Source organism: Condylura cristata, unplaced genomic scaffold (assembly GCF_000260355.1).
Source record: "Condylura cristata isolate star-nosed mole 26May11 unplaced genomic scaffold, ConCri1.0 scaffold00021, whole genome shotgun sequence".
NCBI classification, from domain to species: Eukaryota; Metazoa; Chordata; class Mammalia; order Eulipotyphla; family Talpidae; genus Condylura; species Condylura cristata.
This window is the reverse complement of record NW_004567122.1, coordinates 29,671,714-29,692,611: the sequence shown is the minus strand read 5'-3', so window position 1 is coordinate 29,692,611 and position 20,898 is coordinate 29,671,714. Positions and strand designations below refer to the sequence as shown.

At 43.2% G+C, this 20,898-nt stretch overlaps 1 protein-coding gene across 2 annotated transcripts in view; it reads left to right on the top strand.

The window, feature by feature from the left end:
- The first annotated feature begins 9 nt into the window (after positions 1 to 9).
- NRG2 (neuregulin 2) overlaps positions 10 to 20,898 on the top strand; it is a 161,710-nt gene continuing 140,821 nt past the window's right edge. For both annotated transcript variants that reach the window (XM_012728048.1, XM_012728049.1), the window contains exon 1: positions 10 to 449. In XM_012728048.1, the coding sequence (XP_012583502.1) occupies positions 26 to 449 (424 nt within the window). In that variant the 5' untranslated portion in view covers positions 10 to 25. The remainder of the gene's footprint in view (positions 450 to 20,898) is intronic.

Sequence of the window (20,898 nt, the reverse complement as noted above, 5' to 3'; positions counted from 1 at the left end):
CTCGCGAGCTGCAGCCGCCGGCGGCATGAGGCGCGACCCGGCCCCCGGCTTCTCCATGCTGCTCTTCGGTGTGTCCCTAGCCTGCTACTCGCCTAGCCTCAAGTCGGTGCAGGACCAGGCGTACAAGGCACCCGTGGTGGTGGAGGGCAAGGTACAAGGGCTGGCCCCAGCCAGCGGCTCCAGCTCCAACAGCACCCGCGAGCCGCCAGCCTCGGGTCGGGTAGCGCTAGTGAAGGTGCTGGACAAGTGGCCGCTCCGGAGCGGGGGGCTGCAGCGCGAGCAGGTGATCAGTGTGGGCTCATGTGCGCCGCTTGAAAGGAACCAGCGCTACATCTTCTTCCTGGAGCCCACGGAGCAGCCCTTAGTCTTTAAAACGGCCTTTGCCCCCATAGACACCAACGGCAAAAACCTCAAGAAAGAGGTGGGCAAGATCCTGTGCACTGACTGCGGTGAGTCGCCCCCTCTCTCTGCTAGAGAAGGGGGGAGGGGCGAGGTGGTGGAGAATGGGGGTGGGGCAGGAGGTGCTGCAGGTGCCCAGGCCTGGCAGCGCCCAGCCACTGGGGGGTGGGGCCACCTCTGGGCAGGGTGCCTCGGCACGGGTGGGTGAGGGGATTGGGGTTGAGAATACGAGAATCAAGCGCAAAGTGTGCCAGGAGTGGGGGCATGAGAAGGAGCTGGCCTGTGCCAGTAGGTATCTGCGGCTGATATATGGCATGTGGGGTTGGAAAGATGCCATCATAGCCCAGCAGCAGCAGGAAAAACAGAGAGGTCGGTGGTGCTGGCCAGAGGCTCAGTGAGTCAGGAGTGACCCTCGGAGGCCTTGTCCGCTTTGCTGCCATGGGCCTGCCTTGCCCAGGCTGTCAGGGTCTGCAGGAGCAGCTGGGTATACTCTCAGGCTGTGAAGGCCACCCTTACAAGTTCTCCTAGGGAAGGATGGCCCCTCGCCCCCCTCCTTCCTCTCCTGGGCTCCTGGCTGCGCTGGTCCACACTGCTGGCGCAGGCAGAGTTGGACTTTTTCTGCTGTTTCCTGTCCTCCATGTGTCTCGGCTTTTTTTTTTTCTTTTTTTTTTTTCTCCATTGTGATTGCCTGTCTTTGCTAAGCTGGTGGCATAACCTCTCTTAACCTCCAGGACGAGCAAGCAGACACCTATTTTGGCTGTTTCTGTAGATCTTACTAAGTCTGTTGAGTGTGATGATGATGAAATAGAGTAACTTCTGTATGTTGGAAGTTCAGCTCTAACATCTTAACTGGCAGGATGTGTCAACTGCATCTCTTGTCTTCATAACAGTGAGTGCTGCACGGGTATGCAGTGACTAGGAATAAAACACTGACATCTGTAGAAATCGGTAGATCTGTGCAGCTGGGAATGGAGGACTCCCCAGTCAAAAGTCAAAGAAATGTCAGTGTGAGAGCTTTTATTCCCCTGTGCCTGAAGCCAGTATTTACTCCTCAGTAAAATAGTTCAAACCAAATTGTCCCCACACTGGACTATTTGGTGTTAGCTTGTCTTGTGTTTGTTCACTTTGTCCCAGCTAAGCCTGACTTTAGTGTTTGAGGGTGACTCTCTGAGCTGTGTAATCACTGAATTGTTATAGATATGTTGGGGTATGTTTACCAGTTTAGGAACTGAGTCTGGGTGTTGTAGATAAAGTTTGAGAAGCAAAGAATGTGCTTCGTAGCAAGTTTTGCTGCCTTCATCTTTCTAGATCAACACCTTTGACTTTTGGAAGTTTCCCTCCTCCACCCTTCTTCCCTTCCTGTCTTTCAAGAGACAAATTTTAGTTTAGTGGTGGGAGTATATCTAGGTACTATGATAAACTGCTTTGCTTTAATCAGAAGACTCTTACGATTTCTTTATAGGGAGGGAAATAACTTTGATGACAACAGCAGTTTCTCTCTCTGACATTTTTCTGAGGAATATTGTTGGCTGCTCTGTTGTGTTGGTTGTATGCTTTGAAATGCTTTGTAATGGCAAGTTGAGACTAGTTAAGAATTTCTAATTTTCCAATCTTGTAAGTATTTCATCTTCCTTCCTTTGGAGAGCTATGGTTCTGTATTATGCAGTGGAAAATGGATAGTAAAAACATTTATGAACCTTGCCCAAGGACAGCTCCTGTTCTGGTTTTCAGTGAGTTGCACAGTGCAAGTTGCCACATAATCCCTGGTCTGGTCCGGGGAGCCCTGGTGGTCATCGTCAGGTAACTTCAGAGAGTAACTAGCTTCTCTGCTCCCCTCCTCCTCCTCTTCTTCCCACTTCAATTATACCTTATCCAATTTAGCTAATTGAATTTACTAGTTTAGTAGTTGAATATGGAAGTCATAAAAGATTTGGGGTCAGAAATACAGCCTGCTTTTAGGTTATGGTCATCTCCTTTTATTAAAATATTGTGTGGAGTAGAGTTCTTCAAAAGATAAATTTAGGACTGCAATTACGGCTGAAAAGAGGCCTTTACACATCACAAATTATTGAGGTGTAGGAATGTAAGTAAATATTTTAGACTGCAAAAATTTTTGCTTTGAGTCGATAGAATATAGATACGGGTCAATTTAGGGGGATTATATAAGGAGATTAGAAACAGTGCATTTTCTTATTTTCCTACTAGGTGGTTAATGCACTGGTAATGGCTTATTAAATAAGGAAATAAAATCATCCTAACTAACCGCAACACCTTCCTTGTACTCAGAAGGAACTAACTAACAAACTCATTTTCTGTTTTCTATCTCTAAAGAAAACCCTTTGGACCGCACAGTCATTGGGAACATTTTCTCCTTGGGGCAGATTTGCCCATTGCAAAATAGGGAAACTGGCACTTAGAAACTGTCATCATGGCCGTTATATTGAGCAACTGTGGTTGAATTGATACTTTGTTTAGCCAGTTTCAGCTCTAAGGGTGTCTGGATTCTGAGAAGTATGGTTCTTTGGGAAATCATTTAAAAAGATATGCATTGGTGGATGGGGACTTTGAGTAATAAACCATATCGAGGGTTATGCTTTATTAATGCTTAAAATTGGCACATACCTTGGCATCTAACATTGCTACAAGGGTCACGTTAGACCCCCTTCAAAAAGGTGTTCTTAACATTTCACTGAATGTGTGAAATGTTGACTTGAAGCCTGTAAAGTGCTCTTGGAATAACAATACCTGTCAGAGGCATTTTATAGTCAATGTGTGTCATTCAGCCATAATTACTACCTCTACAGGTTAAGAGTTGATTAAAATCTTTGCATTTTTCAGAAGATTGCATACATGAAGGGGGTTTCAGTACCTTCTGTGGAAAGGAGAAGATAATGAGCTAAGAAAGGATTCTCAGGGATTAGCCACTCTGTACAGTGCTATCAAAGCATCCTGTTATGCAAATATCCTGCATTTTCAACCATGGTTACATGTATTTTGGTGTAATCACATCCTATCTTGATGCTTTTCTGTGTACATTTTTAATCTGTTTCTTTACTGAATAGATGACAGAAAATTACTCTCCCTCTGGGACTTTCTGGTTTGCAGTTTTCAAGTGTATAGGGTACTTTGTTGATGGAAAAGGTGTATTTCTGGGGGACTTTAGGACAGTTATTCATTCATTTGGCACCCAGATTCACATATTAGAGGATGGTGTTTCACAAAATTCACTATAGCAAAAGCAACTGCATATTTTTAAAATGCTGTTTATTTAAAGAATCTTTTCTTTCCAGCCAGCTGGAAACCCAGCTGTGCTGCAGCTTGAAGATGGGAAAGTGAAACTAGATTAGAAATTGACCAGCCCTAGGGGTGAGGACAGGCTTGGTTAAAGATGAAGGGGTTGAATTACCATCATAATGTCATTATTTCTTTTAGTGGCTGTTTTCCTAAGAATTTTCTGTTCTTGGGGCAAAAACCATCTCTTTACTTTGAGGTCTCCTTTCTCCTAGTTCTCTTTCCCATGTTCTTCCCCCCACCCCCTCACTCCCCTACCCCCCAACCCCCCTACCAAGTGTTTGGTACTGTGCCAGACTATAAGCCTCTATAAGAGGGACTCTCGTGAGCATCTTTTGAATGGATAAAGTCAAGTGAAGTTTTTTTAAAAAAAGCTTTCAGATTAATACCAAAACAACCTTAACTCTCCAGTCTGTGACACCACTTCTTGTGCTGAAAGCTGAGTTTGATGATAGCCTTCACCTGTCACTATGGGAACCTTTTTATTTTCCCCAAAAGAAGTTGTTATCAACTGGAGTACTTAACCACAATGTGTTTAATCATTGTGCTGATTAGTGTTAATGGGATTTGTGTGGTGGAGAATGAAGGTCTTGTTGGAAAAGACCCTCTCCTTTTTCTTTTCCGGAGGTGGGAGGGTAGATTACCATCCCTCCACCCTGGTATTTAAATGATAAATAAAACAACTATCAGTTTGAAATAACAAATGGATGGGAATTAGTGAGAGTGATATATTAACTAACTAGGTGACTGATTTCTTGCCTAATCCTCTGTCATAGTTTATTATCTAGGCTATTTTTATTTTATTTTCTAATAGCAAAGATGTTGCAGTTTAATTCTTTATCAACTTGCATTTATAATTTGAATATTTATGTGACTTGAAATTCAGACAGTATGTAGGAAAATATCATGAAGTCTTTTGCTCGTCTCTGGCCTCAGCTGCCCAGTTTTAAGACAATTGTAAAATAATATTCTAGAAACATGTATTTTTCTAAAAGCAAAAGGTTTTTAAAAGTCATCTTATGTTTTGTTTCTTTTGACAGATGAGGAATATATGAATTTTGCCAGTAAGCCAATTTTATGGTAAATTTTCCCCAAGTAATACATATATTTTTTAAACTTAGCCCATTATTTTAACCTCACAAATACAACCATAGGATCGAGAATGAAAATGCCAACTTATTTTTCAGCTTCTTTGCAGTGCCCTGTGACAATGAAACCTTAATTGAGATGTTCAAAGGAGAGAACCAAAGGTTTGTTACTTAGCTTAAGGGCAGTAGCTCTACCCAGGTTCTATTGTTTCACGCTCTCAGTAATCTTTCAATAGCATCTGCGTGGGAAATTACAATTCCATATATGGAAAGAGAAAACTCCATAGTGCACGCTCACTTTGATTTTCATTTAGAAGTCAAAGACCCCAGTTGCTGACAAAGAATTTGATTTGAGCATATTCATGTATAGCTGGTACAACCCTGAGGGAAGGGGATTAACAACCCAAATGCTATTTAGGAGTCCATTTCAGGTAGCTGATTTGAACATAGTGTTAATATTTTAGAGGAACAGGAAATTCCCATTAGGATATGTAAAGAAAAAAGCAATGTGCACGTCTAAACAGTGGGGCATCTCTAACCTGTTGCTTTAGTAGCATTTGACAATTTTGAACATTGATTCAGAAAAGGAATGGTATCAATCTGAGTGCAGTTTCCTCCCTGTGGTCTTCAACAACTTGTTCTTGGGTGTTTCTTTTCAAGTTCTGCAGTATTGTTAGTATAATTTATACCAAATTAGTAAAAAAAAAATTCTTCCCAGGTTTTTAGTTTAGATGGGTATATGTGAGATGGGGATTTTTGTCTTAACTGTTTCTTAATCCTTCTTCCCAATTACTTATTGGAAATTGTAGTAGTAATAAATCTAGTTATTAATTTCAAGAGATGATGTAGGGAACTCTCGATAACTAGGGAAAGTGGATAAGTTGGCAGGTGAATGTGCTAAATTATGACAAGCTGGCAAAATGACTGAGTTGGAGAAATGAAGGCAGACCCTTTAAAACAATAGCACACACAGATGAATCTTGGTGAACTAGAGCTCCATGTAAGGCTATAGGAGCCAAAGCGAACCTGGAGGGTGGTTGCAAGGCATTGGGATGACACCAAAGAAGATGTTATGTACTCAGGCAAGGAGCTGGGAAGCTTTGCCCATTGGGGGTCATAAGACAGAGATTCACACTGGTTGAGATCAGTTGCTGCTAGTCAGCGGTGTTGTTTTGATAATTATGAAATGAGGTTAAGTTAAAGAGCCTTCTTTGTCTGGCTTGTTGCTGCTGGGAAGATGTGTGTGGTATAGGAGCCTCCCCTCTACTCCTCTACTGCAGCATTCCCCTCCTGCTTTGCACAGGCAGTGGGGCCCCAGCAGCCTCCCCAGGGACCTGCTGTGGAGCAGAGCCTGTTCGCTCTTCTCTGTGAGTCTTCTCAGGGCCTGAGTGTGCTGCTTGCTTCCTGGGGGTGGGTCCTAGGTGGTGAGCATTCTGTTTACCCTGGCAGATGTCTGCAGAGTGGCAGAGAAACAGGTTTCCTAGAGGGTTTCTTATTCTGCCAGCTACACAAACCCACCACCTCCCACCTCCCTGCCCCAAGATGTAATACTCAGGTTATCTTTTATTCTCTTCAGAAACAGGATCCTTCATGGTTCTCTGTTTCCTTCATAGGTCTGCTGCCCTGTACAGAGGATGTCGGCTTCCCCTCTTCTGTCCTCTCCGGGTCTGTTTATATAGATGAAGGGTTTGTCTTTGTCCTTTCGACGGGGGTGTTTTACTTGGTTTTAATCTTGATATTGGTCCAACTACTAGTAGCCAAACTGAACTAACATTCCTTTCAGAACTGAATGAGAGGAAGGTCACTACATGGCTTAATAACTAGTGCAGGCCTTGAGAAAGTTAGAGCATGATTCATTTGATTAAGACAGTGATGCCATTTGTTATCCTGAAGTTTGTGTTACTAAAAGAGCTGCCTTTCAATTCCATCTATCAAATGTTTGTTCTGACAAGTATTTGAATATGTGCCACATGTAAAGACCTAGGCACTCTAGGAGAGTTGCATCAGACACAGTCCTTGCCATCGCATCATCTAGAAGTGTAAAATTCTCACAGTCATTCAATTCAGAATTCAGTCCAGAATATTCTACATCTATGTTTCAACTTAGTGCTATTGCGGGGAGAGGCAGGGTCTTAAAGGAAAGGAAGGTCATATCTGGTTAGAAAATTTAAGTTTCTTGAAGAGGTAGTTTAAGATGGGATTCAAATCGAGATAGACGAGGTAAGGGGGTAGTTTGGGGACGGAGATGAATTGATTGAGTAAATTGATTCCACGTCGGGAGAGCAGTATTCTCAGTTAGCAGAAGGGCATGTTTGTGGTATACAGAATACCCAGAATGAAAGGAAGAAATGGGCACAGTGCCTGGAGAGGTAGATTAGGTCAGTGTTTTTCATCTGCCTTGAATGCTAGGCTGATGAGTTTACTTGTAATTACATAAGTAGTATTTAAAGGCTTAGGTTAAAAGCAACTCAGTAATATTTTGCAGTTACCAGTGAATCGGTCTTGCGTATATTTGGTAAAGTTATGCCTAAAATTTCATGTTTTCTGGATGCTATTGTTAATGGTATTTTGTTTAATTTTGTTTTTCAGTTATTCACTGCTAGTATATAGTAAGACAATTTTTAAAATAATGGTTTTGTACCATGACCTTGAAAACTTTACTTTTTAGCTCTTGTGACTTTTTTTTTTGTAGGTTCAACTGTACTTTTCACCATCTCTGGCTGGGTTGGGGGAGATGGTGATGAGAATGGATTATGTTTGCAACCTCATTGTAGAGGACCTGAGACCCCAAGCAGGCTCTGGATTTTGAAGTGCACCCATGGGTGTGTGTTAGTTAACTTTTTGGGAAGTCCACAGATAGCTACTCTTTTCTCTTTTACAAATGTGAAGACTAAGATCAATACTCCAAAACGTTCCTTTTGAAATCTCATCAGGTTTATGAGACCAACTCATAGCCAAGTTCTTGAGTCCTGCCAGCCCTGCTCTTTGACCTACCCTGATCTTAAACTGTTTTTTGAAGGAATTGCTAAAAGTCTCTGAAAGTTGTTGAAATCTTCCTTCTTTTCTTTTCAAAGAAAGCAGGTCCCCGACTAAGCCTGCTTTGATTTGGCTGTTTCCAGATATGTTCACACTAAATCATAATTTCTCTCTCTTTTTTTTTGTACTAGTTTATTATGAATCCAGTGTCTGCCTACAGCCAGAGGGAGAGGGGTACGGGTGTGGGTATATATAGGTGGCATTTTGGATGCTTAATATTAATTTCAATTAACTAGTTAATTGATGTGTGGAACCTGATAAAAGTTTTAAACCTTACTCCTTAAATGTGTTCAGGACAAAACATCCTTTAAATATTTGTTTCCTATTATTGTGTTGCGTCTGCAGTGTTACCCACACATCTCCAACCCCAAGAAATATTCTTGGTTGTATCTTATTTTTGGAATTTTAATATTTATGGCCCATGTCCCTTATGTGACACTTAACATTTATTGCCATACATCATTAACTGTCTTTTTCATGGGCTTTCAGTATTTTAGCTTCTTCACCTGATTGTAAGCTCTTTGTGAGTCTATAGTTTAAATATGGTTAAGTAATTATGTGATTACCAGCAATTGCCACATAAGAAGGGCACACTGAGTCCTTTCAAGGTACCTCAAATGATAGTACCAGCCAAGGGACTAAAGCCCAGCATTGAAAGTGTCTTCAGACATGTTGAAAACAGCAGAATTGGGCTTCTCTGCTATGTTTCAGTTTAGGTATTTCCCCTCCCCCCCCTTCTTGATAGCCCATAGTGTGTTCATTTTCTTGCAAGCAATTTTCCCTTTTTGTACAGTTTTATTATTTTATTTGCAATGTGTGTGTGTGTTTAGATCACTTTGCACCTTTACTGGCTGAGTAGGCTACTGGAGGGATGAGACAGGAGGGTTGGGAACCCAACTTCAGCCCTGCATGACATGCTTGTAGATGATGGAGGCATGGTTTGTGGCACTGATATCTTGGGCCTCACAGATGCGCCCTGAGCTGCCCAGTTTTCTGCCTAGGGGGTGGCACCCCGGGGGTTGGGGGTTGGGGCTTCTCCACATACAGCCTCATCCACAGTGGGGTGCCGCTGTGCTGGTGCCAGATGTCGCTCGGGCTGCTAGCAGATGTGTCCAGGAGAATGGGTTGAGGCCCCACCCAGGTAGGTGAACTTGAACATGCAGAACATCACCTCTTCAGCTTCATGCTCTCTATCTTGTCAGTTTTCTGAAAAAGGACCCCTCAGGTTTTAGAGTTCCCTCTAGGTGGTTTTCCTCATGCTTGTCAGAATTTTGGCTGTGTTTCCTTTCTGTCTTTTGGTGAGTTGGCAGCTTGCAAAATTCTCCAGTTTTGTTAGCAATAGAAGCTTTCTAGATATTCCCCTTTCTGAATTGACTTAATAACCAACTGCACTGTTCATGCTTCAGGCTGACTCCCTTAAGTTGGGGGAAGGTCTTTCCTGTGATTAAGCTGAGAACCTGTATTAGGTAGGAGTGGTTGTACCTGTTTGTGTAACAGTCAGCTTGAGGGCTTCTGGAGGTCAGTACTGGTTCTTAAAGCATTGCTTATGTCTACAAAAGTCATGTGTGGGACCCCAGTGTTTCATTATATTTCTCTTGTGCCATGTTCATCCTGTCGCTACTTCCTTGAAATGGTGCGTTTCTGTCATGCCTGCTTCCCAAAGTATTGCCTAGGGAGCAGGGTTGGCTCTCCAGGGGACATTAACTTCTAGCCCAGTGTTCTCAGGACCCCTAGTTTTCACATTGCCAAAGGTTCTGGTCAGCAGCTTCTTTGAGTCCTTTTCACTACTTCATGTGGCCTTAAGTACAATCTAAGTGCAGGATCTCACCGTATTGCTTAGGCCAATAATGAATTTCACAAGCACTGCCAATTGATGTCTCTCTTCCAGAGTAAATAGTATGACTTTTGAGAGGAGAGTTTATTAACCAGTCAGGATGGAACAGGTAAATTAAGTAGATGACTTGTGTGTCCGAGTTTCTGTCTCTGGATGAGAAAAAAACAGCAGGGCTGTGTTTGATACAACTGTCTCAGTATTGTCACTAGTTGATTAGATTTCAGAGAGAAAAACATATAAAAAGATCAATTTTAAAAGAGAGAAAAATGAATCTCAGACCACCACACAACCCAGTTGTTACAGAGTGAAGCCAAAGTCTACAAGTGAAGACTTTGTTTTAAAGGATGCTGGGTCTTCCAAAGATAGCTGCTGACTGCTTACTCTTGGTTTCCTTTTTCTAACCTGTTCATTTAGGTTTTGCTCCTAAGGCTGTCTAGCCAGGGGCACCACCCTGCCATCTGATACCAACTTGCTCCCCATCTTCCTACTTAGGCTTGTTGTCATACTTGCTTTGGTCATCAATGTAACAGTTATTTCTCAGCCCCCCCATTTCCAGTGCCAGAGAAGTTTCCAGAAATATCTAATGTAGTTCCTAATCTTCCTTTGTAACTCAGGTCCAACAGAACTAGTGGGAAGGTAGGAACAAGGCCTAGAATAGGTACCGAGGCCAGTGAAACAGATCTGGCTGAATTTCTCTGAGGACCAGTTCTTTTGGGTAAAAGGAGGCCTCTCCCATTTTCAAAAGGGAATGCTTTCTCCAAAAAGGCTAATAACTGACCTTTTAGAAAACTGGTACATTAAATTGTCTTGGCCATGTACTGACAGTACATGATCTTCATGGCACTTCTGGGGCTCAGCCTAGTTGAGTCAAGCCAATACCCCTAGGATGTGGAGCCAGGTAGTATCATATTCTGGGCAGAGCACGACATCACCACCTCTGAGAGAAACTTCTTGCTGCTGGGAAAGAATCTAATTTGTTGGTTGAAAGGAGGCACATGGGTGGCCCCCAGATTGGGAGGGAGCTTGCTGTCTTTGTTTCTCATTATGTAAATTATCTGAGTAGGTTTCCACTGTGCGTGGTATGCACTCAGCTAACTTGAGAGGGCAAATGGGAGCTGGAGCTGAGACTCATTCCCTTAGGAATGCTGTTTTCACCTCTGCTGATTTTACACCAACTTCTCTTTGCCCACACATAGTGTGGTCTCACGGCCTCAGGGCCTCCAATGAATGGTGTGCCGTAAGCCCAGAGTTGTACAGAAGTAAGAATTAAAGGTATTGGTATTAGATTAGTTCTGTGAGGCAATCATATGAAACTTTAGTGTATACAAACATCGAGTTGCTAAAGGGTCTTAGGTGGTTTGATGGTCTTTGTTAGGCTAAGGTCCTGAACCTAATTTTTTTTAAAAGTATGCACAAGACTTTTACTTCTTTCAATTCCCATGTCAAATAACCTCGTTATTTGGAGTAGAAGTGAATGTTGTCATTGTGAGAGGCACAGAGAGAGGGCGAGAGTGCTGCCCTGTCTACATGACCAGGTAGTCCAGTGGACTTTACACTCCATTCTGCGGTTCAAAGATTACCTTCTTTGAAGTTTGTTACTGACAACTGTGGGCCTGGGGGAGGGGGTCTCAGGGTTGGCTTGCAGTTGACCTGGCCACCCTTAAAGATGGACGCTGGTTTGTGGATTCTGCCATGAATCCCACCAGGAATGTTTGATTCTTTTCCCTCTCCCTTCCCTTCAAGTCATCAGTCACTGGCTCCTCTTCTCTTGACCACCTTGTAAAGGGTACAGCTCCTAACAGACTGTCCTTGGCTCCTCCTCTCAGTTTATGTAATCTAGTCATAGCAGTTAGCATTGCATTTTCTGGAGCTGACTTTGAAGGGGGGATCTTAGCTCTCTGACTTCCTTACTGTATCACATTGGGCAGCTCTCAAATCTTTGTACCTAGGTGGCCAACTGTAGACTGGGGCTACTAATAACAACTTTCCATAGCTTTGTGATAAGGATGCAGTGGGTTGCTCCACTGAAGACTGGGAACAATGCCTGCTTATCGTACAGACTCTATGCAGACTCATTGCAGTTACTATTACTGTCATGTCTGATGGTAGTGGAAGGGATGACTTTGAAGTCAGGCTGATGGTTATTAAAACCCTAATTTTGTTCCTTACTAGCTGTGTCAACTTGAGTAAAGTTCCTTGATTTTCCTGAGTTCCCACTTTGAACTTCCCTTGGCACATTGTTTCATTATCTGATGCTGCATGACAAACCACCCTGAAAATGTAGTGTCTCCAAACAGAAACCGTTATTTGTTATGCTTTCTGGGGATTGACTGGGCTCAGCTAGGAGGTTTAGGTTGCCCTTGTGATTTAGTTAGATGGTGGCTGAGCAGTCAGACACAGTAAGTGAAACTGGGTCCTTTCAGTTTCCTCTCTGATAGCATGCGAGGCTGACACACTCCCCCCCTGGGAACTTAGCTGGGGCTGAGGACGAGGGCTGTGTCTGCATTTCCTCACAGCAGGGTGGCAAGGTCCACAAGTCCCTAGAGAGGCCAGGCAAAAGCTGTATTTTTATGATCTAGTATCGAAATCACTAATGTCACTTCAGCCATATTCTGGTTGTTGGAAGAGTCGCTGAGGCTGGACCAGATTCAGGGGCAGCAGAATGAGAGTCTACTTCATGATGGAAGGATTATCAGAGAACGTGTGCACTTGAAACCAGGCCTTCTACTCTGTGGTCACAAATTACTTCTATTCCTTGCATAGAAAATGACACTCATTCTTACGCATGTCCCTCCTCTCTCATAAAAAGGCTTCTCTATTACAGTATCAGGCTCAAGAGTCAGAGGATCATCTCCTAAATCAGGTCTACTTGCTTCACTCATGCAGTTCTTTGGGGATAGCCACTCTAGTCCCTTGTCTCTGAGCTCACGGGTACCTGTAGACTGGACTAGACAGCTAAGTTATCTGCTGCACATCCCCTGGCACAGAGCTGGAATAGACAGGGTGCTAGCTATCAGTGTCACTTAAAAAAAAAATTCATGCTGTTAAGCGTACTTAAATGACTGTTTTTTACTTTAACAGTCATTTAATTTTAATTTTAGTTTAATTTTGAAATAAGTTAAGAAGAAAGTGACAATAACTGTACAAAAATCCCCCTTTGCTCAGCTTCCCCAAACTATATAACCATGTAAAATTAACACTACTGTAATGCTATTAATGAATTTATAGACTTCACTGAAATGTTGCCAGTTGTTCTATTGGTGGTCTTTTCCTGGTTCAGGATCCAGTCTAGGATCTCACACCAGCTCCACTTGGCGCAGGGTCTCCTTCAGTCCTCTCTGGGCTCTCTATGTTTCTATTTAGCAAGGGAAACCAAGAGTCGCTACTAGGACATAGCAGTTCTGAAGGTCAACCTGGCACATGGGTAGCACTCAGGCCTGCTGCCTGGGAATAACTCTCCATTATATCACATAGGGGCTCATGCTTTGCTCTCTCATTTACCCTTCCTTCTCCATAATCTGTAGCCTTTGTTTGCAGCAAAGGTATGAGTTCAGTTAGGTGATGGTGAAATGGTGAATCAGGTGCAGCCACAAGAGGAGACATAGGAGAGACACAATAAGTTTATTGTGCTCACAAGTACCAGAGAGGTGTCACCACACACGGTCACAAAGGAGATGTCCCATTTTGGCCAGTGGCAGAGACAGAAAAGAAGGGAAAGCATTAGGCCAGAGCCTTTATTGGGGTCACCTCAGGAAAGGCAGGGCTGAGTGAACCATTAGGCTTGGCTGGTTTGTACAAGTTTGGTGGGTTCTAAGCTACTGTGGCCATTCCTGGTTGTCTCCTCCTTGGTCATGAGATGATTAAGGGGCCAGACAGAGGAGATAAAGCTCAGGGTGGGTTAGTTTGCTTGTCAAAGACTTGCTCCTGGTGGAGCCCTTCTATTTCTGAGGATTGGCCAGCTCAGAGGGTTAGTCTCTCCCCAGCTAGAAAAGGTTTTTGAAGATGTCCAAACCTCAGAATGGACAGAACTCAACTGTTTGCTGCTTGTAGATGTTTGGAGGTGCAAAGACTTATTTTAGTTTGTATGGCTTGATCCCTTTCTGTCCCAAGCTGTCCAAGCTGTGTTCCTGCTAGTACAATTCTGGTTTGCCATAAATCTTATCTACAATAGACAAAAGCTTTATTCTCCAATATTATCAAGATAAATTCTTCTCCACCTTGAGCTCCCACTATGGCTCAGTAGGAGAACATCTTTAAGATTAGTGGAATCCCTATTATTCAAGGGAAAGACCTGGGAGGTACTTCTTTAGGGTCCTTAGTGGGCCTTTTGTCTGGCTCAGAGATTCTTTGGGACTTTTCTTTGATCTTTCTGAGGTCTTAACAAGGATCCTTTCAAAATGTCTCAAACTGAGCTCTTTATCTCCTCCTTACCCTATCCTTTTTGTTTCCCCATTTTAGATAACCATCTAGTCCTCTTAGCCATTAGAAACCTCAAAAGTCATGTTTGGTTTCATTCTCATTTTTCTGCCCTGTGCACAGTACATTGTCTAGACTTGACAGTTTTCACTACTGAAAATTCTCTTTAATGTATTTCTTTTATTCACGATACTCTCTGTGGTCTTAAACCCCACCTAGAGAGTCATGATAGCTGCTCAATGAAATTCCTGTTTTCAGAGTCTGTGCTCTCATCCATTGATTGTCTGTTGCTGGAATTAGCTTTATATATAAAATAATTGTCTCTTCCTGATCCAAAGATCTTCAGTAACTTTTTGTTGCCTACAGAATTGAGTGAAGACTCCTTTACAGAACATGAAGGCCATCTACAAGTTTAAGCCTGAAACCTATTATCCCATACTTACTCTGCTAAAGCAAAAAAAAAATATAGAGTTTTGAACATTTCAAAATAAAAAAATACATAGTTTTGAACATTTCAAAATCATTTTACCTTTTCTTCTTTAGTGTTTGCATGCATTTTGTCTCCTTTTCCTGGTAAGACTTGCCTGCAAGGTTCAGCTTAGATGCTTGAGGCCTTTTCTGATCCCCTCAGTCTGAAAGAATCATGGCATTTTCCATGTTTCTGTAACAGTTCAGAGCTCTTCTATCACTTGACATAGTTGGATGAGGAAGGAGGTTATGTGTGTATGGTCCTCTAGACTAAGTTTTTAGAGTACAAGATGGGAATACAAAGATTATCATTTGTGTGCACACGCTCCTTCCTATTTACTTATGGTGGCCTTACATAGTGAGATGACTAGCAATTTCTTGGTGAGTTATAAAAAGATTAAATTCTACTTTCGGCTTAGAAATGGCAATCAGGAACAAGCATGTTTATGGAGGGAGATTGGCCTACAAATACAATATGCTTGTAGAGATTCAAAAGTGAGGCAGCCACTTCAGAGGAAAGTGGTGAGGAGGGCTGGCTTGGTTACCAGGTTCTACACTGGACTCTGTCTATCATTGATGCTGCTACTTACAATTATAAAAGGCAAATCTCTGTGTGTACGTTGGCGTCTGTATTTTAGTAGCCTCTAAGGGCAGCACCTTGAAAAGATTATTTAGGATACCACTGTATCCTTGTCATCTTCATGGCCCTTGGTATAGAATAACTCAATAAATATTAGGTGGAAGAAAACAGGAGAGCAGAAATTATTTCTTTTCATATGTGACCGCAGGGTGACACACATATGCAAGGAACAAAGCCAGGAGGCTGGTTCTAAATCGGCCCAAGAGAAGCCTTGTCCATCACAAGGACTTAACTAGGGTCCTCTTGATACTCCACTTTGTGCTGATGCTTGGGCCTTAGAATGTGAGCTGGGTGATTCCTGGCAAACAATTGACACAAGTGCAAACGGGACTTTGCAGTCAGAAGTGACAGACACTTCCTTTAGGTGTCCAGGAGCACAATCTGGGCTGTGTTCTTAGTTGAGGACAGGACTTTGTCAGGCTTTGTGGATTTTGTTACTGTTGTTTTTAAAGGATGAGAGTGCTTCCTGGAAATCAGTGTCCTTAGATCCAGACTCAGCCCACTGCCTCCACTGTGATCTGGTACAGGCCCTGGCTTTGTTTTAAGCTAACAAACGCGAAGTTTCTTCATCAGCCGGGAGAACTGGGGTAGGATGTTTCAGACCAATTAGTTAAGTGGCATGACTTCAAAATAGAGTCTGCATGGGCTTATGGATTTTCTTTGAAAATTTTAGCAAAATCCTGCACAAGGCACACAATCTGGATATATCTGGAATGCTGCATTTCCTCATTGAGGCTGGACTGCCCTTGTATTTCATGCTGAGTATCAAACCCACACAGATTCCCGGAGTCTGTGATTGTGATAATTGGATGGGAGGGGTTGGGGCAATTTAGGAAGATGATGGGGGCCTGACCTCTTCCTGCTTTTGAAATCCACAAAAGAGGGAATGGGGGAAATGATGAATAGTTGATCAAAAAATGGGGAGTGTCCCTCCTAAATTAGGACAGCTGGCTCAGTGATAAAATTGTTTTACTCTGTTAATGGCCCTCAGGACCAGATGCTATGAAAACAAATTAAACTAGGACTTTAGGCTACTCTCTCCACATAGTCAGGGCAATATAACCTCTTCTCTCTGCCCTTGCCTGGCTATGGATTGTTCCAGGTAAGTCTTAAGAGTCTTGAGGGAAGGGACTTCTTGGGTCCACGTCACTAGATTCCAGGAAAGGGATAAATCCAGTTGACAGATAACTCAGGGGATTTGCTTTTGCATTTCCCTTACCTTTGGCCTGTCTCTGGAGACTCTGTCTTCCTGGCTCAGATCAGACCAGCTCAAGGTGACCTCCCTCCATTCCAGAGATAGTAGAGTTGGCCCACTTGGTCTCTTCTTGTTCCTGAGAAACTGATTTTGCTACAGAGCTGGATGAACCATATGGCAGCCTAGATTACAGTGATTGTTGGCGTTTGTCAACAGAGAAAGCAGGCTTTTTGGCTGTAGCAAATCCACCAGGTAGGGTTGCCACGCCATCTGTGAACACAGTATATAGGATTCTGTGGATGGGTTTGCAGTCCCGGCATCACCCTTCCTGCCTCCCCCCAAGAAAGGGAGGGGTAGCTTCACCATCAAGTACTGGCTAATGGGGTTTTTAAAAACTCCTTTATTTTTTTCTTTCTTTGAAGAAGGACAGGAAGCTGTAGTAGTCATGTGTCTTGCTCTTAAGATGTTTATAGTCTACTTGGGGATATCAGTAACATGAATCATAGCAAGTGATAAAGCAGAAAGTATATAATAATTACAAAAAGGACACATAGCCTGTAGAATTTAGATTGGGGAAAATCAACTGAAGCTGAAAATTTTCTAGGATAGATTTAGGACTGGAGGTTAGTCTGGAAGAATGAGTAGGTTTTTGGGATTTAAGTAGATAAAGGAAAAGCTTCTAGGTCAAAGGACAAAGTATAGGTAGAGACAGCAAGATGTCTTTACAGAACCAGATTAGTGTGGTTGGGGTAGAGGTATAGGGAAGATAAGATAGGACAGCAGGGCAGGGCCAGATTAAAGAAGGTCTGCAGAAACAGGTAAAAGAGGTGGACTTGGTTCTGGAGATGATATAGCATTGTTGTAGGTATTGGAGCAGAGAGCTGACCCAAAGAGAAGAATGTTTGCACATAGAGAGAGGGAGAGAGCCAACACATACATACCCAGTTAGGGAAAACAGAAATAGGAAGGAGAAGGAGATAGAATTAGAGATAGACCTTGATAGATGTATCACATTGGATTTTGGTAGTTGCTGGTAGGAGAATTTCATTCCTTTGAAGAAATAAAAGCTTGAATAAAATCATGCAAGAAGGGAAAGTTCAAAACCCACTTTTGGGCCACCACACAACCCAGTATCTAGCTTGATAATGTTTGACCTGAATGAGATGACAGGCGACTTAGTTAGGCTGGGACAGAAAGCATGAATGGGGAAGTGGTAAGAGAGACAGCTGGGGTTCCCCTGATCAAGGCTGCTGCCTCCGTGAGAGAATGGATTGGGGAGGAAGGACTGGAAGTCTGCAGCTTACACCCGCAGGTAGGGGATGGTTGATGCTCTAAGAGCAGGGGACCCCTGGAGGGCAGACTGTAGCAGGGAAGCACTCAGAACTGAGGACATAACTTTCTGTTTTATTCAGGCTGATATTTTGGCTATTTTTACTTATTTGGGTTGACCACAGATATTTCCTAAAACAAGGCCTGGGAGACCATTTCCACCTCTCTGTCTTTGCTCTTCAGTGGTTTTCCAGTAACCTGGAATAAATGCAGTCTCCATTCCCTAAGCAGAGACAGGAATCCTAGCACCCTCTGCCTGGACTCAAGAAGTAGTCTGCCAGTACGAGACCATGTTCATGTTAGGGCACAGAGGTGAGGATTTGGGGAATCATGAGTTCCTTCACAAGTTTCATCATGTGGTATGAAACTTAGGTGAGTGGAGCTGCCCACTGTTTGCTCATGGGCAGTGACTTCCAGAGAATAAGCAAAGCAAGGTCCTTTGTAGTGTTCTGTGCCTTTCCATACCTATCCCCATGGCAGGATAATTCTCAGGAAACAGTTTTAGGAACAGAATTTAAAATTACAAAGGTCAGTTGTGCCTCATGGACTTCTTCAGTGGACATGCTGGAATGATGCTGGCCTCAGACTTGCCTCAAAACAAAGCACCATCCTAGGTGACAGATGTTGGTTCTTACCACTTACAAGCTCTGATGCCTTGGGACAACAACCTTTCAGAGTCTGTTTCCTTCACTGAAAAATGGGGATAGTGATACTTAACTTTTCTTACAGGGATATTGTGAGGTTTGGAGGGAATAGTATCTGAAAAGGTGCTTTGAGATTGCAAAGTGCTGTAGCAGAGTGTGCTATTATTATTATAACTAATAACCAGTTTGCTCACTCCTAAAGATGAATGCTCTGAGAGGCCTTTTGCATAACCTCTTCTCAGTTCCTCTGCCAAGGACTTAAAGGGCAAGGCCACAGAGTGGGAGTTTGAGACACACCGGTGTTAGAATGTTTCCCCTGGCAGATATATCCGATTACACTGGCTCCGTGATACACTTACCCTGCTAGGTAGAGAAACTGCTCTGAAATTTGACTGTGCCCTGCAATGGATGGCATCATAGATATGATGAAATCATCTCTTTCTTGGAGCACATATACAAGCTCTTTTCCTATATGAATGGCTGTTTTATCTGAACCTTTGCTAGAGAATATCTTGCTAAAGTGTATGGGGGATTTGAACATCTTGCCCTGTGTCATGGCCACTCATCCTCACTGCACAGAGCTTGAGAAGAAAAGTTTGGCTTGTATGGATAGGTCCTGATCCAGGGACATAGCCTGTCTGTTGATTTTTTAAAAAAATAATCTCTAATGACATATTTGTTGTCATTTCATGTTTCTTTCTTAAAAGGAGAAGTTGAGATGCAGTTTATGTTACTCTGAGCCGATTGTACTGGGCTCTGGGATTTTAGAGGTGGGAAGTCAGGTCTCCTTTCTCTATTCTGTAAACCACTAACACAAACCCTCCAAGGACAGGAAGCCAGTACCAGTTCTATGAAGGGTCTCTTCAAGAGGCTTTTGTTTTTCTTTTTCCTTTCGAAAGCTCTTCAGATTCAACTGCACATTCAGATCATAGTATGATTTTTGTCCTTTGATGAGCTGGCTGTGGGCTCTACCTTTTGAGCTCAATGACAGGGAGACTTCTGAGCCATTGTCCATTGTGTCCTCTGCTGTAGACTCAGGGAATGTAGACCGAGAAGTCATCACGCTGGATGCAGATTCTCAGAGAAACAGCGATTAGAAAGAGGCATTTACTGAGCATGTACTTACACAGACATCACTTCCCTTCATTCTCACCACAACCTGGGAAGGCCTTCCTCTCCTAAGTTCCTGTCTAGGAACTGAGATTCAAATGTTTGCTGGATTATAAGCTGGTCACACTAGTTACCGTGATGGAGCTCGTTTGAACCCATGTCTTCTAGGCAGAGCCAGTCTGCAAACAAAAAGAAGAGGTAAGGGCATGACTTGCTTTTGCTGTCTATGCAGGCGCAGGCTTCCTGCAAGTTGTAGACTCAGGAGACAACTGCATGGCTGCTCTGAGCTCTCTGAACCATTCTGTAGTGTTTTCCCTTCCCTATTCTTGTGAGTGGGCTGGTGACCACAGCCCCTGGTTGGAGCTGTGCTGTTCCCAGCCTCTGATTGGCCCTCTGCCCACCTTCCATAGGCTCCTGATTCAGGTCAGATGCTGCTTAGTGCCCTAGAAATAACCGGGTTTCTAGCCCAGCTTGACTCCCTGGAGCCCCTGGGCCTCCCAGGGCAGTTAGCAGCACCTTTCTCAAAGCTTGTTCATTTCTCTTATGTCACCGGTTTATTATAGGCAGCCTGCTAAGTGTCAGTTAGCACCTCCCCGTGATTCCCTGCCTTTTCTTCTCCTCTGTTTTCCCCAATGCTCTGGGGGCTCTGGGCTATAGAGACCTAGGAAGCAGTGTTCTAAATAGGTTCCTTCTATAGTTCTTCATTTGGAATTAATCTTTCCTACAGATTGTCCCTTGGGATTGAGCTTTTGTTTGAAGCACTGGTGCTGTAAATGAGCTTCTCTATGGGTCACGGAAGGAGTGTCTCAATGACTAAAAAGAGCAAACTGGGGGAATAGGGCCTGGATTGGGGATTGGTAGTTTGGAACTCCAAGAGGTCAAGTGCTGCCCTGGGTTTTGGCCACATTTGTGTTTTCATCTTCAGCTTCCTGTGACCTTGGCAAGCAGTTGTCCTCCTAAATGTTCCTATCTTGTGGCTCTTTGTGCACTTTGGACTGAGAGATGCTGACTGAATTCTAGGCCTGAAGTCAGAGGTACGGCTATGAGACAGTGAGCTGGAGAAACTGCCCCAGTTCCAGGTTCATGTGCCTGTAAGGAAGGGCCTGAGCAATGTCCCAGCAGGTGTCTCACTCTGGACTGTAACCGTGAAGTGTAAGGTCTTGGTCAGTTAGGCCTCTGCCCAAGCTATTGCACGTAGGAATGAGGCGTTTTTGTTGTTTTCTGTTTAAACACACCTCTCTGATCCTTCTGTCTGTTAGCTGGCATTTTGTGACTTTTCTTCAACTGTAAGTCCTCATTTAACGTCATTATAAATTCTTAGAAACAGCAGCTTTAAGTGAAACAACATATAAAGAACCCCAATCCTCAAATAATGCTCAGGGCTGTTGATTGGAATTTCTTTTTTCTGATCAAGGGGTTTCATTTTTCTTCTTTTCTATTTAAAAAAA